Source organism: Haliaeetus albicilla, chromosome Z (assembly GCF_947461875.1).
Source record: "Haliaeetus albicilla chromosome Z, bHalAlb1.1, whole genome shotgun sequence".
Taxonomy (NCBI): Eukaryota; Metazoa; Chordata; class Aves; order Accipitriformes; family Accipitridae; genus Haliaeetus; species Haliaeetus albicilla.
In genome coordinates, this window is record NC_091516.1 from 71,716,168 (window position 1) to 71,734,665 (window position 18,498).

The 18,498-nt window shown below is 44.7% G+C and overlaps 1 protein-coding gene across 3 annotated transcripts; it reads right to left on the minus strand.

Moving 5' to 3' along the window:
• Positions 1–18,378, minus strand: ZBTB5 (zinc finger and BTB domain containing 5). 3 transcript variants are annotated; one of them, XM_069776591.1, is made up of 3 exons: positions 18,224–18,338; positions 9,317–9,435; positions 1–4,956 (listed from the first exon to the last, which is right to left on the minus strand). In XM_069776591.1, the coding sequence occupies exon 3, from the start codon at positions 4,950–4,952 to the stop codon at positions 2,928–2,930; it is 2,025 nt and encodes a 674-aa protein (XP_069632692.1). In that variant the 5' UTR covers positions 4,953–4,956; positions 9,317–9,435; positions 18,224–18,338; the 3' UTR covers positions 1–2,927. The 3 variants fall into 3 exon arrangements, with proteins under 3 accessions (XP_069632692.1, XP_069632693.1, XP_069632694.1); XM_069776592.1 differs by lacking the exon at positions 18,224–18,338 and adding an exon at positions 10,099–11,870; XM_069776593.1 differs by lacking the exon at positions 9,317–9,435 and having other exon boundaries at positions 18,224–18,378.
• Positions 18,379–18,498: the final 120 nt, after the last annotated feature.

Genomic DNA, 18,498 nt, shown 5'->3' on the forward strand with positions numbered 1-18,498 from the left:
GCACAAAAATGTAGGGTTTATTTTCAGATGTTTCATAATACTAACACACTGACATCTTCACATAAGATCTCACTGTAGCATTTGTGAAGTTAAATTTTGAACAAAAGTCAGGGTGACAAGTTTTTTGACAATGTTACCAGGCTTTGAGATGAGATACTCTCATTTTACAGTAGGGGATAGCTAAGCGGATATACAATTCTGAGATATTGCTTCATACTGGAAGACTAGGAAAGCAACAAGCTGACCACAGGCTCCTGTGTTTGCAGTATGCTCCTCCAGGTGCACCAGATGCCAATGATAATTAAATTTAAATTTACTACTTCCAAAAATGCTCCAAGTTTATTTTTTTCTTAAAGAAAGAAGACAGAAGTCCTCCTGCACAAGGATTGATATGTCACAATGACATTAAAGTTTTTATAAAAACAGATCAAAAGTACAGTTAAATATGTTTATCTGCTCATATTAGTTCTTAATTACTCTGATCTCCTTACTCACATAGATGCTTTATTCCTATGCGTCATAAGAATTCAAGGAATTCAGATGTGCTATAGGAAACAGATGGAAAATGTAAAAAAACCCTATTTTAAAAATACTAGAAATGCAAAGAAGATGAAACAACCAGGACGTTACTAATAAGGCAACACAAGAAAATATTAAAGTACAAAATACTGCATTTTATTGATGTTTCAGTGAGATTGTTTAGTATATAGCTCAATGCTGTTAGTCCCCTGATATCAAAATTATTATCAAACAAAAATGGCATATCCTACTGCTTTAAAAAATGCAGCATATTTCCTTAATGCTTATAAAATCAAGAGCCGGAAATATGATCATTAAATAAATCCTATAACAAAATCTTAATATTTTAAAGGAATTAATCCAATCATTCACTACGTTTCCACATTCCTGTTTACCTTGGATACTCAAGGTGCAAATGACACGTTGACAGACATTTGGCTTTTTTTTTTTTTTTTTCCCAATGTGAAGCAGTGTAATTAGAGATGAAGACATGTTTCTTCATTAGCGGACTACTGTTTCACATAAAGCAAAGTACAGAAAGATCTCCATGTTTCCTTTGGTCTGACAATGACTGTTTGGTTTCTGTGCTTCAACAGTTTTGATAGTTCATCCTGCTAAATGACCTACAGATCTGTGGATTAGTATTTTAATTTTCAGTTTATCAGAATATAAGTCCAAGATGTTTAAGAAGGCTAACTATTCGGTAGCACAAACTCTGTTAAAACTTCTGAATATCATCACATAGGATACATTTGCTATACAGAATAAAATAAGAGGGGAAGGTTTGCAAATTTTTTTTATATTAACGGAAAACTGTTGCTCTGTGACTCAGCAGGAAATGCAAATCCTCTGTCTCTCCCGAGCAGAATGGACATGCTGTAGCTCTGACCCAGTTCCTACATGGCAGAGCAACATTTATTAGAAGTGCTCCAAAATTTTATTTAGAAACCTAATATGCTGAACACCAGTAGTTAGTTCATGTGCATCTTTAACAAAGAAAAAGAGACTGCAGACAGTCTTAGTTACAATGGTATCAAAGAAAAGGAAATTAAAACAAGATTTACATGATTCACTTCAAGAATAACGATCACTGACTTTCTGCTACACAAAGTGTACAGTGCTATTTTTAAAAATTAAATTTATGCTAGATTTTTTTAAATTTATGTGGAGAAGTACATTTATGACACTACTTTAAGTGGAAGGACTGGATTTGACAACTACATTTTATAGAGAGACATAAATAAATATGGCAAATGAGGATCACTCCTGGCTGGTTTGATCTGAGGAACAATCCATAGTTGTGAAGGAAATTAAGTAAGTGTACAGAGGAGGAAATTAAAGACTGAAGATAAGAGTGTCAGAAAAGGACAATATGCTTATGCAACAATGGGGATCAGATTGACTATCAGCATCTGGAAACAGCAAGAGACTACCTTATGCAGTAAAAAAAGCCATCACAAATTCTCTCTCTCTTTCAAAAAACCAAAGCAGACAAAGACAAGCTCTTTTCAGACTTCTGTGTATATAGAATTTCAACGTAGGAGATACAAATTGGTTAAAATACTGCTAAGAATAGCACGAACAAGAAACAGTACTTCACTTATCACTTAATACAAGTTTCTACAGAAAAAAAATCAGTCAAACATCCAGATCTTGCTGTATTCAAAGTATATATACATCTGGCAGTCCAAAAGTTACTTGTCTTGGATTTAATTTAAGCACCTTCATCACACAGTGTCCTTTACTACAAAACAGCCAAACATACATTCATAACCCTAAAACTATTTTTATAATTAGCATGTTTTAAACTATTATGTCAGACAGGTGCACCCAAAGTTGTTTTTCTCTTTCAAAGATACGCAGTCTGTGTTAGTTACAGTAAACAGCTCTTGCATTACTGTCCATACATAATGCAGCAACTTGTTTTACAGGTCATTTATTTAAATGCTTTCACTTTTACAAAATACTTTAGAAAAAAAAAAAGAGGAAATTTGCACTTCAGTTTCCCATTTTTGAAACGTGCTACTTCATGAGCTAACTACGCTCTCACCCCTCTGCCCTGCAAAGGAACTGCTTAGTTTTAGGGATTGTATCCCCGTCAGCCCAAGGCCTGAACGTACATCATAGTAACACTTCACACAGCTACAGTGCGACTTCTGAGGATCTCCAACTTCGCTTACAGCTGTTTAAGCCTCACAACACCCCTGTGAGGTAGGTACAGTAATATCCCCAATTGACAGAACCAAGACTTTTGTGTGTGTGGCACCATCACACGTAAGTGTTCGCTGACCAACAAGAGCAGCCTCTGAGCCTGCAGCCTTGAAGAAAATAGTGTTCATGTTCCTGTGGTGCTTCAGGGAGCTAGACATCTGCACTGGCATTCTCCTTCAGGCCCCGGCTGGAGAAGGTTAAAGCAAAGTGCTAGGCAGATTGCTGCTCTGCCACCTCAGGCAGGTTGTCTTGGAGTGTTTATACAGGTGGCTGGACTGGCTGAACCGCTTGCCACACTTCAGGCAGGCGTAAGGCTTTTCGCCCGTGTGGACACGGATGTGTTTCTTGCAGTCTGTCAAGGTCAAAAATGTCTTGCAGCAGATCTTGCAGGCATACTTGCGTGCGCCTTCTACAACCAAGACGTTGTGCTCAGATAAGGCCTTCTTGCATTTTGAAAGGACATCTGCAGATGCCCTTGTCAGCTGTGGCGGACCAGGTTGCGATGGATGCCCGTTTTCAAAAGAAGTGGTCCCGTTCATGATCAGCTGGGAACTGGATGAGTTATCTTGCAGCTGGGAGCTCCTGACAGAGGTCACCACAGGCATTTTGGGGGCTATGCGGCGGTAGCCAGGAAAGCTGCTAGCTCCACCTCTTACTGAGCTCATCATTGCCCTTGACAGGGAGTGCAAGCCCAAGCCCGACCGTGGAAAATCCATGCCAAACTGTTCTGCTGCCCGATACCCAGAAGTCTGTACGCAGGGGAGACCCATCACGTCCTGCATTGGTCTAACAAAATGAGAATCTGCAGGCTCACTAAATGGATTCTCAACATGAGAGACGGTGGCAGATGAATGGCCACCAGCAGGCCCCGACTCTGGACTCATGAGATAAGAAGCATCACTGTCCATCCTGCAGTCACTGGTGGTATTTGGAATGTTGTCATCACTGTTTTGACTAGCACCGAAACCACCACCTCTGCTTTTATTTAGAAAATTTGAGATACTGAAAGTAGATTTGTGTTCCAGGTTATTTGACACCTCCATAATATGGATGTCTCCCACCCTATCAGTGCTGGACTGTGGGTCAGAAAAGCTACGATCACTGCTCTCGGGACTCAGTTCTATCTTCTCTGCACTCACTACTCCTCCTTCCACTTCAACAGACTCGCTGCCCTCCGCTTGGGAAGTGACATCGCTCACCTCGTCTTGAGGCTCTGGAGAACTCAAGGGTTCAGACTTCACCACCACCCTCATGTGCTCTTTTTCATTCAGACTGACCTCTGGATTCTCACATGGGAAGTTGTTCTTCTCAGAAGCAGCATCCTGGTCAAAGCTGGTTTCCACCTGCGTTGCCTGTGATGCCATGGACATTTGTGAAATGTTTCCTCCGCTGTTGTCAGACTGGCTGGGCACTTGAGCATCTTCCTGAGCACTGAAAGACTGATCAAACATAATAGTATTATCCTCCTGGTTATCAGCAACAGCATCGGCCTTAGAGTTGTCCACAATCTTCAGTGAATCTGGCGAGAAGAAATCTTCCCGTGAATGAACTACTGACTGCCCGCTCTCTGCAGCCACATCAGAAACAGACTCATCCATGGTAGGCCTGATGCGCTGTCTGGCCCGATCTTCAGAAGACTGTTTACGTTTGTGGAGACGACGGATAGGAAAAGTAGTGCGCTGCTCAATGTTACTTCTCATCGAGGAGCTCATAGTATTTGGTTGTTCCTCTGTGTTCTGAGTGGAATTTAAGGCAGAGCTCACGATGCTCAGTCCAAGCTGCTGGAGCATGAAAGACCTCTGCATGCGTGCATTTTGCTCTTGAACTCTATCACTCGGTGGAGACATCGGCAGCGTCCTGGTAGTAAGGTAGTGTTTGCAGGCTTTAACAACAGAGTTCAAATGCAAGTGAGAAGCAGCCAGCAAGACATCCATAACATTGCTCTCCCCAAGCATTAGTGTGGAAGTATACATCATGTCTATCAGAGCAGCAAAAGCTTCTGCTGTCACCACTTCACTGTCCAGCTGAATCATATTCATAGTCTGATCTCCTTCCGCTACAGTAAATAGAGCTCGGAAATGTGTGCTACATGCTGCCAAAACAGAGCGATGGGCTTTGAAATGCCTGTTTCCCACCACAATGACACAGTCACAAAGCTGGCCATGAAGCCTCTGGTAGTTGAGCTGCTGAAAGATTTGCTCAAAGTGTCCTGGAAAATCCATGATCCTACAAAACAAAACAGAAGAAACTATAATATTAAAAATGGCTGAAGTCCTGGTCAGACCAAAGCAAAACCAGGTCTAAAAATGAAAGATGACAGATGAACAATAACTGATCTTAATCTACCACTGCCATATTGGTACTGTATCAAAGCTGGCAATCTTGCAGAGCAGGATGTGGAAGAAAATACAGGTTCTGCCATGGAGCTGACCTAGTGTAACAGCCACCTCAGCATCAGACGTGTCACAGGCAGCTCTGCTGCAAACTGAATAACGCAGGTCATTTCACCTCTGTTAGCTCCTGTCCAAACTCAAACACACTCTTTAGTAGAACATTTAATCCTGGTTTTTAAAAAAATCTAACTGTGAATAATCTACTGCAACCTTTGATAAATTGCTCACGTTACTAGATAACCTCCCACTGAAAAGTCTGAACTTTAATTCTCATCTCATTTAATCCAGCTTCACCTTCTGCAAATGACTTTCTGCACAGTTTCTGAGCTACTGTGCAGAACTGTCATTCGAGTATCTGCTTTCAACATAGAAACACAGAAAAGAGTTAATGGAAAAGAAGGGAGACGCTTCTGCACTGGAACAAGTGGTCAGCTCTTGTCTCAAGCTGCCACCTTTAGCTATCAGAATTGCAATACAGTTTTCTTATTCACTATAGTTTATCAGCTGGGATGTACTGAAAGTCTTCTGTTTTTCGCACAAAATAAATAAAATGGTAGTAAGATAGAAAAGTTTGCCAACTATAAGAGCCATCTCTCTGCTTGCTATTCCTTATAAACCTTCTTGGTCCATAAGGAAGTTATAGGAAGCTTTTGACAAAATGGTGCACTACTCAACAAGACAACTAGACAAACTCAGGGGTGTTTTCTTCTTAAATTTTCATTAACATAATCTAAGTAAAATCTTAGTAGACTCACCTAAAGACTAAATAGGTGACTTTTGGTGATATATCTATTTTTTCTCATGACAAATCAAAAAGTATAAGATTTGGGGAACAGAAAGATTGCATGTATAGGACATACACACACATTTTTGTGTTCACGTTTATTTTTCAATAGCAGTACCACAGTATCATGTGACGCATGAAGACTGTAAAGCAGCTAAAATAAAAGGTCACACAGAAAGAATTATACTTTTGAAGAGGGATCAAATATGAGTCTGCCGATTTAGAAATTCTGTCCTCAAATGCACAAACATTGTGAGCAAACCATATGCTGCATTTTGCATATGTGCACAGTCACAAGCTATATGAGTAAGTTGCATACAAAGCTTCCCATAGTCACGTTTGACCAGTAAAGTTTGCTCAGAAATAACGTTTGTATTTCAAACTCTTCGCAGGTGTCTCACTTTATGCAATGACTTTGCTCAGAAGGTATGCTCAGGCCAGACACAGCAGCTGCCAAGAATACCCATTCATTCAGAGGAAAATGGGTACAGCTGTTGATGTAGATTGTTAATTGCTTTGGAATGTTGTTCACCTGGATGGACAGAGATTAACTATTTACTTGGAAGGATCGGCAGAAAAAGCAAAACCTCACATATGCAAAGAGCAACTCCTGAGATCGCAGGCATGGAGGAACAGTGGCACGTGGCCACAAAAGCTCCCTCAGCCTGCAGCAGCTCAGAGCTCTGTGCTCTCCTTTGCTGCAAGGCAGGAGGCAGTAAGGGAGGCAGGGCAGACTGGGGACTACCATCTTCAAGACACACACTGCTGTAAAACCATGCTGGTAAAGGTCAAAAAGCCAAACAATACACAGAAGATCACTGATGGATTTACACACTTACACATACGTAGTAAGCAGGCAGCTGTAGAATTATAAAGATCTGTGGGCTTCCGCCAGCGGCTCAGCTTAAACTAGGAAAGTACATCTGCAATGTTCCCCAGTCTTGGATTATCACCATTAACATGTCAAGGGAAAGTGGAAGGGTTCTCGATTCTCTTTTATAAAGAATACACTTCTTTTGAATTAGTTCAGGAGCCATTCGGCAAGCAGCATAAGATTAGGTTTCTCATTAGGAAATGAAGTTAACACATGCTCTGTGTGCCCTCGCTCCCTGCGCAATAACCCTGCTTGCTCCCACTCCGCACCCCATCAGACCAAATCCCCCCAGATCCCAGAGGAAGCTCAGGCTGGGCCTGGGGCTGAGCGAGGTTTCCCAGTCGTAGCATCCACTGGCAGAGCAGAACAAGCACGAGCTGAACACATGGTGGGTTCTCCATCCAGCGAGGGCACAAACCTACGCCTGCCTTTTCTATGAGGCCCACAGCTATAAACCACGTTGGACTTAAAATAGTAGTCTCATCAGTCAAACTTGCCAGTGTCTCCAATAGTTACAGAAGGGATGGGCAGAGTAATTGTGTTCTATAACACAATTATTCTTGTCATTAAATAACAAAGTTCTGCATTGTCAGGGAGACTACAGACAGCTACAGGGTAGGGAGGCCCTAGATGCAGATGCTCTCAGTTTTTAGCCTGTTTTGAGGCTACTATGGACACTAATGTGTGATGAACAGCTACCGTTTTCTGATTCCCAGGCTTATGAAATCCCTTAGGGGCAACCTGGACAAACAAATGGACCTGCTCAAATCTGCGGCTTTTGCTGCACTTGGACTAACATCGGGCGACATAAAAGAAAAGGAATTGGTAGTACAGTAGGCAAAGAGATCCAAATTCATGCCAGAAGAGGTGGCAAACTAACATAAAAGCACAAAGACTAAAACCATTAGGTCACAAAAAAAATCTCAGTAAACAGCCCCTGCCTGCCTCAGCTGCCAGGCTGGAGCTAATCTAAGAGCAGCTGCTATTCTCCAGCCAAGAGGCAGCTGGCATTCACCCACCTCCTCCTTCTCTAAGGCACATGACATACACTTTGCAGGTCTTTGCTGGAGGAAGATTTTACCACCTAGTCCGTGGACAAAGAACCTTGCCCCTCTCCAAAGGATACAGGCTGGCAAAGAACCACAGTTTTACCTAAATGCTGAAAAGCCAAAAATTCTGCTGGCAAAAATCTGTGGCCTCCAACCATAATTGGTTCCTGCGTATTTTAAAAAAAAAGAAATAAACAAATTACACTTCATGCCTTCCAGCAATGGTCCAGGCTTATTGGCAGCATTCAAAAATCCCCTAATTTGGCAGCACTAAGGCTACAATTCCTGAATGCCTGAAATAAGCACCGTAATGAGATTTGAGTACTGTGTCACAGTCCTCCTTATCTCCATAAATGAAGTTATGTAATAAAACAGAAGAATTTGATTTTGACCCTTTTTAAAATAAGTAATAGAAATACAGATGATAGGTGATTTTATTTATCTTTCACTAAGAATGTCTATTTTACAGTAAAAATAAGATGACATTTTCAAACAAAAAAAATGTTAAACAAGACAAACTTTGGAATTGCACGGTTTTTATTTCTACACATTTTCTCCAAGAGAAGTATAACACAAGGAGAAGTGAGGAGATGCTTCCTGGTGGTTGTAGGAGGAGGGAGGAACAAAGGAGCGGACCCTGAAACTCACTGACCTCAGGCAGCGGGACAAAAGGAAGACGGGGAGCCTGTGACAAGAGCCACAAGTCCCAGCAAGAAGTGTCTGGAATGTGGCAAAGGCCAAGGCTGCTTTGTGAGCAGTGCTGCTACATCGCTGTCTTGCCTTTTCTGCTCAGGCACACCTGGTTAAACTTATGTCCTGCTCTGTCCCAGAAAGCACCGTGCAGGGACAATCTCCTCTGTAAGGTAAGTTCCTCTCCAGCTAGGCATCTCTGGGAAGTTGAGAGGGGATTGCCAAACAATTCTTCATTTATCTTCTTTTGCTCGCCTCTGAGATGGGCCAAGTGTTACACCAGAGTTAATGCTCTATCCTTAGCTTCACGGGACTAAAACACAGGATCTAGGGGGCATTTGGAGAGAGGGGGAGGAGATGGGGGCAGGGGGGCAACAGTTGCCAGAGCAACAAAGAAACCCTCGCTCCATTTAGAGTAGCATCACTATAGCATCAGTGTGCTCTTGGGGGGCCTAGATGTTTGCCGACTTTCTCTTCACTTTACTCCCCAGTCAAGAGTGACAGCTCCAAGGAACCATTTCACAGTTCTACAGCTATATGCAGGGTTAATCTGCACAGTATAAAACACTACAGCCCACTGGCAGACACCCTGGAAAATGCCAGGCACCTACCACACCAGGAGAGGCAAGGGATCTCCTTTCCCTGAGGACCAGAACTAGACGACACCTTGGTATTAACTACAGTGACTTTCCAAAACGCAGCAGTGCTGAACCATTAGTACCACCACCTACAGCTAAGATGGGAGCACTTTGTTGTGCCCCACCTGCAACCAAGAACAAAATTGTTCCACTTGTACCTTTTTTGCAGAAAGCACAGAGACTGCTCCAGCTTCAAGGGTTGTCAGAAGCAAGCTGTTCACAAGCACCCCAACAGTTCCCAGTCTGTGCACTGCTTTAGGTCATTTTAGGAAACACACTGTAGAAGATAAAAAATACTTGAGAGCTCATGCATTGCCTTTATCAAGCCAATCCCAGCAGGTGGTGTGCTTCAGCAGGGTATGTAATAACGCATTCAAGCCAATGCCCAGAGAAGACTGGAGGTGGAAAACACCAAACAACATGAGGACAGGGTCTCACATCAGTAAAAAGATTGAGCTGGACTCCAGAAAGGAAGATGGGTTACAGCTATGGTCCAAGGTATTTCTGCCCAGGCAGTAATATGTATTTGAACCACAGAAAACAGGCAAGAGTCATTGTTTTGAGCAATGATTTGGGATTTCAGAATTCAGAGAGAGTCCTTGCTTACAGTCACCAAAAGTGATTGCATCCTTCATGCACCTCGAACAAGACAAACCCCAGTTTTGCTTCAAGTAACATTAATTTGGCTTGGTATTTAACTTTTACTACACCGTAAGGGCTAAAGTCCTTGAACCAGAATGAACAAATACAGACCCCACAGTGAAGCTGAGATCTCATACAAGATCAACTGAAAATTATAAAACTCGATTTCAGTTGTATATACTGCATACTACCCACATACCACATTCGTTGACGTATCAGCTACTTCAGGTTACTAAATACATGCAATGCATCTAAGTCGATACCAAAATATATGAGTGGTGTATTTCTGGATACACACATTCAGTCTGTCTTCCCCTCCTGCTTCAGTGATACCTCGCCTTTCAGCAACAGCTGGCCATAAGGACTCCCCTGAACCACCCATGGGCTGCACATCCCCATCATTCCCCTACCAAATGACCCAACATCTCCAGCATCTGATGGGTGGCATCCCATCACATGGTGTGTGAATGCCTATTTGGATGATGGACAGTGATGCTCCCAACTGAATAGCGAGTGGTTTCAGTAGCCAGTCTCTGCAGCCTTCAGGAGGCTCACAGCCAGCTTCAGTTCACATCCTGGGGACCCAGGGAATGTTAGATGAAATCTTCCGCTGAATCAGAATCAGTCAGTGGGACTCAGGGGGGACATCAGTGGTACAAACAGCAGACATTGAGTCCAGCAGCCTTTTGGAGAGCAGCAGGAAAGATAACAGCTTAGCTTTATAATCAAACAAATGACCACAAATGAAAAGAAACTATACCAAATTGTTTAGCTACAAGTAGTTTTACTATAAATACAAATAGTCAGAGCCAGGAAAATTCTAAGGGCAAGCAATGAAAAACTATCTACGAAATCCTGACTGGAAAACAACTGTTCTACATGTCCCTGGACCAAGGCCTATGAAATGAAACCAGCAGGGTCAGAATCAAAGAAACACTCCTTCACATAACGCAGTAAAGCTATAGAACTCCCTGCCGTGGGCAAGTACACAGGAATTCAACAGCCATTACATAGATTCATCAAAAAAACACAACAATTGAGAGCTATTAAATATTCAGATGCCACCTCTATCTGGGGAAGGCATTAAACCACAGGTCACTGGAGGTGTACTTTTATATGCACTTACCTCTCTGACTTTCAATTTTACAGCTTTCTTTGGTATTTTCAGAAGACTTTTAGGAGAACTATGGATTTTTTAAATGTAAGATTGATTTAGTAGAAATTAATAAGGAAGCATTTTCTCCCTAGCATTTTGATTACACACTTAAAAAGATAATTAACCTTTGAATAGAAAGTGTGCTCAGTAGATATTTAAATACTTAACCTGCCTCTTCACTGCTAGAGGAAAACATACCAGTGCAGATCCAACAGCCCAAGAGAGGCAATGCTGCTCCTGCTAAACATCCCCATGTCCCAGCAGGAGAGTGGGAGATGTATTCGCAGCAGGCACCAGTGCACAGAGCACACATATATGCAATGACACTCAGCACTCACACAAACACAGGTAGCACCAGAGGCCTCATCCTGCTCCCCTCTCTGGACGGGCAAGATGGAAGTCCACCAGCAAGAACAGGCGTACAGGCGTACAAGGCGGACCCCTCCAGCAGCTGGCTCTCCCAGTATGTCCCCTGGGTCCCAGTCTCCCCATCCCCAGTCTGCAGACCTACAAGTCCCTGAGGCCACAGCCTGGCTCCAGTTGCTAGTACAGACTGTCATAGGTACACGGAGCCAACTGGGACTCCCCTGGTCCCACATCTGACCCTGCCATGTTCTTGCCCCTATAGACACAGGCACTCTCACACCAGAGCTGCCCTTAAGGACCCACAGATCTCCTTGCTCCCAGGTCACTTCACCAGCTCATGCAGTTGATCTTCGCTCACCCGGGCTTGCTCCAATGTGCCCCGTGGCTGCACTCACACCAACCAGAGAGCCCTCACCCAGGACAGAGCCGAAATGGAATTAAATAAGGAGCAGGACACACAGCGCTGATCAGGTGCAGGGCATGGCCAGGCAAGCGCAGTGACCAGCCAACTGCCTACATGCAGCCAGCCCTTTTCATCCCCTTACCGCTCTGTATTTCAACACTTGTTCCTCCCCAAATCCCCTAAACTCCTCCTTTGCCCCACTTTTGGTTCCTCCCCTAAACATCGCATAGGAAGTCCTGTGGGATCCCAAACTTGTTTTCCCCTGCAGCCCACGTTGTGGGCAGCAACACCCTTAGTATGACAAGACACTGGGCAGAGGCTCTGGGGGGACTGCCCTGGAGAGGGTGCTGCTTTCTCGGGGTCCTTGGTTTGGGTTCCCACCTGTGCCCCTGTGCTCCTCTGGGGCTGCGGAGATGGGCCCGTGATGGGCTTGCTCCAGGGAAAGGATTGGGAGCAGCTTCGCAGGGTACTGTTTGGGCTCCCCCTCCTGCCATAGCCTCTCCAGGCTCCCTTGAGGCTGTGCAGAGGAGCTTGATCACATAACCGAACATTCACAGCGCCACATAGTAAAATATTCCTCATACATGCGGATGAAGATAAGGCTTTAATTTCTTAAACTAAGCCTTTCATATTAAGAAAGCATCAGGATTAAAAATACCTAATCAGGAGGTTGATGTGCAAGTGTTTTGGAATTCTAGGAAAAAAGACCTGCAATTTACAATGACACAGCCAGTTTATTAATTTCCCATTGGCTATTAACCTCAGAGTCTCCGTCAACTCCAACCAAATTTAACAAAAAGGAAATGAGATACTGAATTCCCACATTTTTTGTTGAAGTTCATGTCTGGTTACAGAAGAAGCCAAATTTATAAGGACTACTTCTCACAGAGTCATAATTAATTCCCTTATTCTCTTAAACAGCACAAAACACCCAAAACCAAAACAAGCCAGCTGGCCATTCAGCTACAAATGAGGCATTCATGCAGCCATCTACGCAGCCAGGCAGGTAGGAAACACAAGGGACAGCTGGTAACAATCACGTAGCAGGAGAAGGGACACTATGGATTTTTCCACAGGAATTCAGGTTTTATTAGCACATATTTCTACTACTCGTAATGGTAATAATTTCTTCATACGGTTTCTTTCTATTTCTTGAATGATTACCATTGGTAATATTATGTAGACTTACAGCCCCTTTTGCCATCAAATCCCTCTGCTCTAATACTTAAGCAGCAGCAAGATGGGACAAAGCAAGTACACTGGCACTGAAACTACTGCAGAATCAAAAACTTTTCTCTTGCTTCTCTGAAAAAAAGTTAAAGTTAACTCACTATAAAATAGTGTGAAAAATAAGGAACCTGAATAATGATCTATGTAAAATTTTATTACTATGTCCAATAATAAAGGACACAGTTTAGATTACACTGCAATGCTGAGCCACTGTCAAGCAAACATACATAGTCAAAAAAAAAAAAAAGCAACCTCAAGTTCCCCCTAAAGAAGCTTTTAAAAATTTTGCAAAGCAATTGATTTTGTTACTAAAACCAACAACAAAAGCTGCCTCAACTACATCATTTAACAGAACAGTATCAGAATAAATCTCACATACCAATACACTACTGAAAACTTTAGAGTAGGTACTTGCTTTTTTCCTTATCAGATAAATGAAGGACAATTTATTACTTGCACCTCAAACCCCACTCCCAACAATCTGTATTTAAATGCATTTTATATTCTAGGTACCAAGTCTGCAGGAATCCCTGGCATATAGCCAAAACTTGAAAGTGTGCCAATGTAAGATTAATAACTGTTTGCCTTTTAGCTTAAATTACATTTTACAAAAGATTGTAATACACTTGTACTGTGCTTAACCATTGTGCTTGAAATAATACATCTCATAAAAAGCTCCCCTGAAGCCTGAAACACAAACATAAATCTAGACAGGAGTCAGTTATACAAGTGTTATTTTAGAAAACACTTTGTACTACCAGTTTTGTTGGTTTTTTAGCAAGTCAGCAGGACGGTGGGAGGGTAGAGGCAGGACGAAATGGAAGTCTTCACTTTGACATCTTCAGCAAGTTTTAACACTTTGAAACATGGAGGGTGTGTGTTCTCTGCTCTGAGAGTGTTTTCAAACTTAGCACATGATGGAATTTTAGTTAACAGTAGTTGAAATGATTTCTGGATTTGCCCCATGCAACTGAAGTAGACTCCAGTGTTATATCACTTTCGTGTATGCAACAATACATTGAGTGCCAGCCATGAAAGGCATTTTGTGTGTGTGTGTGTGTGTGACTTTCATGACTGACAGTTGAGCTTACAACATCTGATTTGAGGTGTTTCCTTAGCCAGGTTTTATATACAGTTCAACTCACACAGTTTATCTTCCTGTTGTCAGCGAAGATGAATTACAACTTGCCTAAGAATCAGAAAAGATAAAGTGCACTGCAGACACTGCTGCTGGTTGCATCAGCCTTCCAGAGAAGAGTAACAGATTAGGATATGGCTTAGTATTTTCTGATCATCTGAAAGGTACCGCATAATAGACAATCCAACCCATGGCAACACCAACTCATTAACAAACAGTAACAGCACAGCCTGCCAACTGCAAAGAGCATCTTTGAAAGGAGCAACAAAAAGCTTCCCCAAAAAAAAGGCTAGGTTTTTCCTAGACACTCTTAGTTATGTGAAGAAACAGATACTACCTGTGACATGGCCATCCTCCTGCTTCCTGACGTTTCCACCTCAGCTCCTCCCAGCCCTGTGATTCATCTCTCGGTTGGATCCTGCAGCACAGTGTGATACTTCAGAGGAAGACACGCAGGAGGAGACTGAAATGTGACACTCCTGCATTTTGATGTGCCATCTCAGCTTGTCACCAGGGGGGTTCTTTGTTGTGATTCTACTGTTTAACACACCTGTACTGCTGCATATTCTGAACAGACTGAACACTGTTGCCTTGTAATTCCTGGCTAACCCCTTCATTGTTTGGGCTTGAAGGTCAGTACCATAGCTTTCACAGGCGTCAGTCTCTCTCAGAAGGGTTGACTATGCTTTTCTGGTCAACTTACAAAAGCATAGTGTTTTCTTGGTATCACTAGGAAACAGGAAAAGAAGATCATGGATTCTATTCTTGATCTTAGGAAGCTATAAAACTGCATCTAGATAGGAGAAAACAGCTGTTCCCATGAGCACAACAGTTTTTTAGGCATTGCACAGTGAAATACCTGAGGAAAGCTGTTTGGGCAGTATCACTATTTGATTTATTTACAAAGGGAAAAGCAGAGAATGCTGCTATACAGAACTGGCAGTAAAGCCATTTAAGGGCATGGGAAGACAAACTGCCATCAAGGAGGATTGATCTGAACTCACAGTTACGTTACCAGTTCAGAAAACCTCTCCTGAGGTTCATGGTACCACAGCAGTCTCTGTCACTGCCATCGTCCTTCAACAAGAATGTCCAATGCTGTAAAGGAAACTCAGTTGCCAGCTTCTCCTGCCTACCATCACCCCCAGGTCATGAATCAAACTACAAACACCACTCAGAACCAAAGGTCTACAGGCAAGGATCCCATGGAAAGGGCAAGCGCAGACAGCTTGGTGCCAGCATGATGTCTTCTTGCTCAATATGGCAATCATTTCTAAATCTAGCTCAACTTCACTGTTTACCAGAGATTCAAGAATTTTAAACAATGCCATCCAACCACCTTCCTTGGTGATTCCTTTGCCTAAGCTTTTAACCCCAGTGAAACTCGGGTTAACTGCATAATGAATAAATCTACTTTTGCCAGGAAATGGTTTAGATTGAAGCACCACCACCACCACCACAATGGATTATTAGTATTACACATCTTCAGCCTAAGCACATAATTATGTCCACATAACTGATTCAGCAGATTACTACTGTATTTCAAATGAAAACTGCTGAATTGTCTGCTTCTGATCTTCCAAAACTCATTTCAAAAACTCATCTTCTAACATTATTTTACCCTCAGAAGGGAAAAAAATCTACATGGATGTACTGCACAGTTCTGTCTATTTTGGCATTGTGGTGGGTTGATCAGACAGCCACCCAGCTGCTCTCTCACCCCCCCTCCTCAGCAAGGTGGGGGAGAAAGTAAGATGAAAAGCTTGTGGGCTGAAGAAAGGACAGGGAGATCATTCACCAACCACCATCCGAAACACTCGACTTGGGGCAAATTAATTTAATTTACTGCCAATAAATAACAGAATAGGATAGAAAGAACGAACAATAAAACTGAAAACACCTTCCCCCCCACCCCTCTTCCTTCTCCCCCAGCTCAACTTCACTCCCAACTCTTCTACCTCCTGTCCCCAAGCAGCACAGGGGGATAAGACAACGGAGGTTGCGGTCAGTTCATAACAATTCCCCTCTGCTGCTCCTTCCTCCTCACACCCTTCCCCTGCTCCAGCATGGGGTCCCTCCCACTGGAGACAGTCCTTCACGAACCTCTCCAACATGGGTCCTTCCCATGGGCTGCAGTTCTTCACGAACTGCTCCAGTGTGGGTCCTTTCCACGGGGTGCAGTCCTTCAGGAACACAATGCTCCAGCGTGGGTTCCCCATGGGGTCACAAGTCCTGCCAGCAAACCTGCTCCAGTGTGGGCTCCTCTCTCCATGGGGCTGCAGGTCCTGCCAGCAGCCTGCTCCAGCATGGGCTCTCCACAGGCTGCAGCTTCCTCCAGGGCACATCCACCTGCTCCAGCATGGACCTCCATGGGCTGCAGGGGGACAGCCTGCCTCGCTGTGGTCTTCCCCATGGGCTGCAGGGGAATCTCTGCTCCGGTGCCTGCAGCACCCCCCCACCCTCCTTCTTCACTAACCTGGGGGTCTGCAGAGCTGTTTCTCTCACATTTTCTCACTCCTCTCTCCCAGCTGCTGTTGCACAGTGTTTTCTACCCTTTCTTAAGTATGTTATCAGAAAGGTGCTATCACCGTTGCTGACTGGCTCGGCCTTGGCCAACGGTGGGTCCATCCTGGAGCTGGCTGAAACAGGCTCCATCTGATATGGGGCAGCTTCTGATATCTTCTCACAGAAGCCACCCCTGCAGGCCCCCGCTACCAAAGCCTCACCACGAAACCCTATAGAAGCATGTATTAATGAAGAATTAAAAAGAACACGTTGCCTTAATTACTGTTTAAAAGTCACAGTAGAAGGTAACAATTTACATTATTTGAATGTATTATGCTGAATTAACTGAAGTCCTTCTGAGTAATTTTTGAAAGGTGGAGGAAGAAATTAATCAGCTTTTTTCAGTTCAAAGATGGTAACTTCCTTCTCTGTTTTCACACAGACACCGCTCCAGGACTACCTTTTCTTTATAACATGGGTTTACAGCAGAGTTTGCCTTCGTTAGCACGACCATAAGAAAAACCAGCAGCTAGCGAGGTCAATAGCACAGAGATACCACATACATTCCACAGAAGCAGCTGGTGTGCATGCAACTTTTGTACACCAACAGTACATGTAACACCTCTTCACCTTTATGCTGTCCTCCACAAGATGAACTACGACTCAATAGTTACACCAAGTACGAGAAAGTAAAACCTAATTTATAACTTGTCACCTGAAGGTATGTTTCTCTGAAAATTCCAGAACGTTAAAGTAACTGACAGGAAAGGCTGTTGTTCCCGTGCTCATTCCTGAATGCACTGAAAGGTACTGTCCTGAAGAATGGAGTCATGCCTTTTTTTCTTTTTTACATTGCCTGGAATATCCAAGTTTTACGTCCCCCTCAAAACTCAAGATAGCATCTACGCCTCGCCCTTCCATCATCAGTAGTTAAAAACGCATCCACGTGTTTTAGTTTTGTGTCTTACAGAGACATCGCCGCACGCCCAACGAAAAGGCCCTCCAGGTCACAAGCAGCCTCTCGCGCTCGGCAACGCGCCTTCGTCCGTCTTGCCCAGGTTGGAACCAAACGCTCTTCCAGCGGTCCCGGGGCAGAGGCCAAGCGCCCGCTTCGTTCCACCGGACCCCGGCAGGAAGAACTGCCGCAGGGGGCTCCGCGTCCCCACAGGCCCACGGAAACGTCGAGTTTCCCCAGTGGATGGAAACCCCCACCGAGGACGGGGACCGCGTTCCGCCCCACGGCTTCTTCTCGAGCGCAACAGAACCGCGTTCCCCGGCCAGCCGCAGTCCTCCACGCCGCCGGTACCGATCTCCATCCCCTCCCCACCGGCAAAACTCCGACGACCGCACTCTCCCCGCAGGCACCGGGACCGTGACCGGTTCCCCACCCGCCCCTCACCACCTTCCACGCCCGCTCCTCCCTCTTCCCGTGGGGCTTCCAAATAACCCGGAGGGGACACCCGCGGCGGACACCGGGGAAGGGGCGGACGACCCGGAGCTCTCCGCCCCGCCCCCCGCCCGCACACGTCACCCACCGCCGCCCCGCGCGCCCCCGCCTGCGCGCTCCCGGTTCCCGTTACACCCCCCCCCCACGGCCGCCGCCCGCCGCCACCGCCGCCGCTCACCTACGGTACGCCGCCCACCACCGCTCTCCGTGCGGGAAGGGCCGCGGCGGGAAGGGAAGGGAAGGGAACGGCCGGTCGCGGCTCGTCCTCGGCCCTGCTGCCCCGTCCCCCGCTCCGCCCCTACGGGCCCTGCGCTGCGGCGGCGGCGGCGGCAGGCGCCGGAAGTGATGCCATGGCGCAGTGACCCACTAACCAGAAGGGGGCCCGCCCACTGCGCCCGCCAACCAATCGGCGGCCTACGTTACTGAGAAGCAGCAGCACGGCCCTATCCTCTC

Excerpts from the sequence above, each read along its gene's own strand:
- ZBTB5 (XM_069776593.1), bottom strand. The coding sequence starts at position 4,952 with ATGGATTTTCCAGGACACTTTGAGCAAATCTTTCAGCAGCTCAACTAC.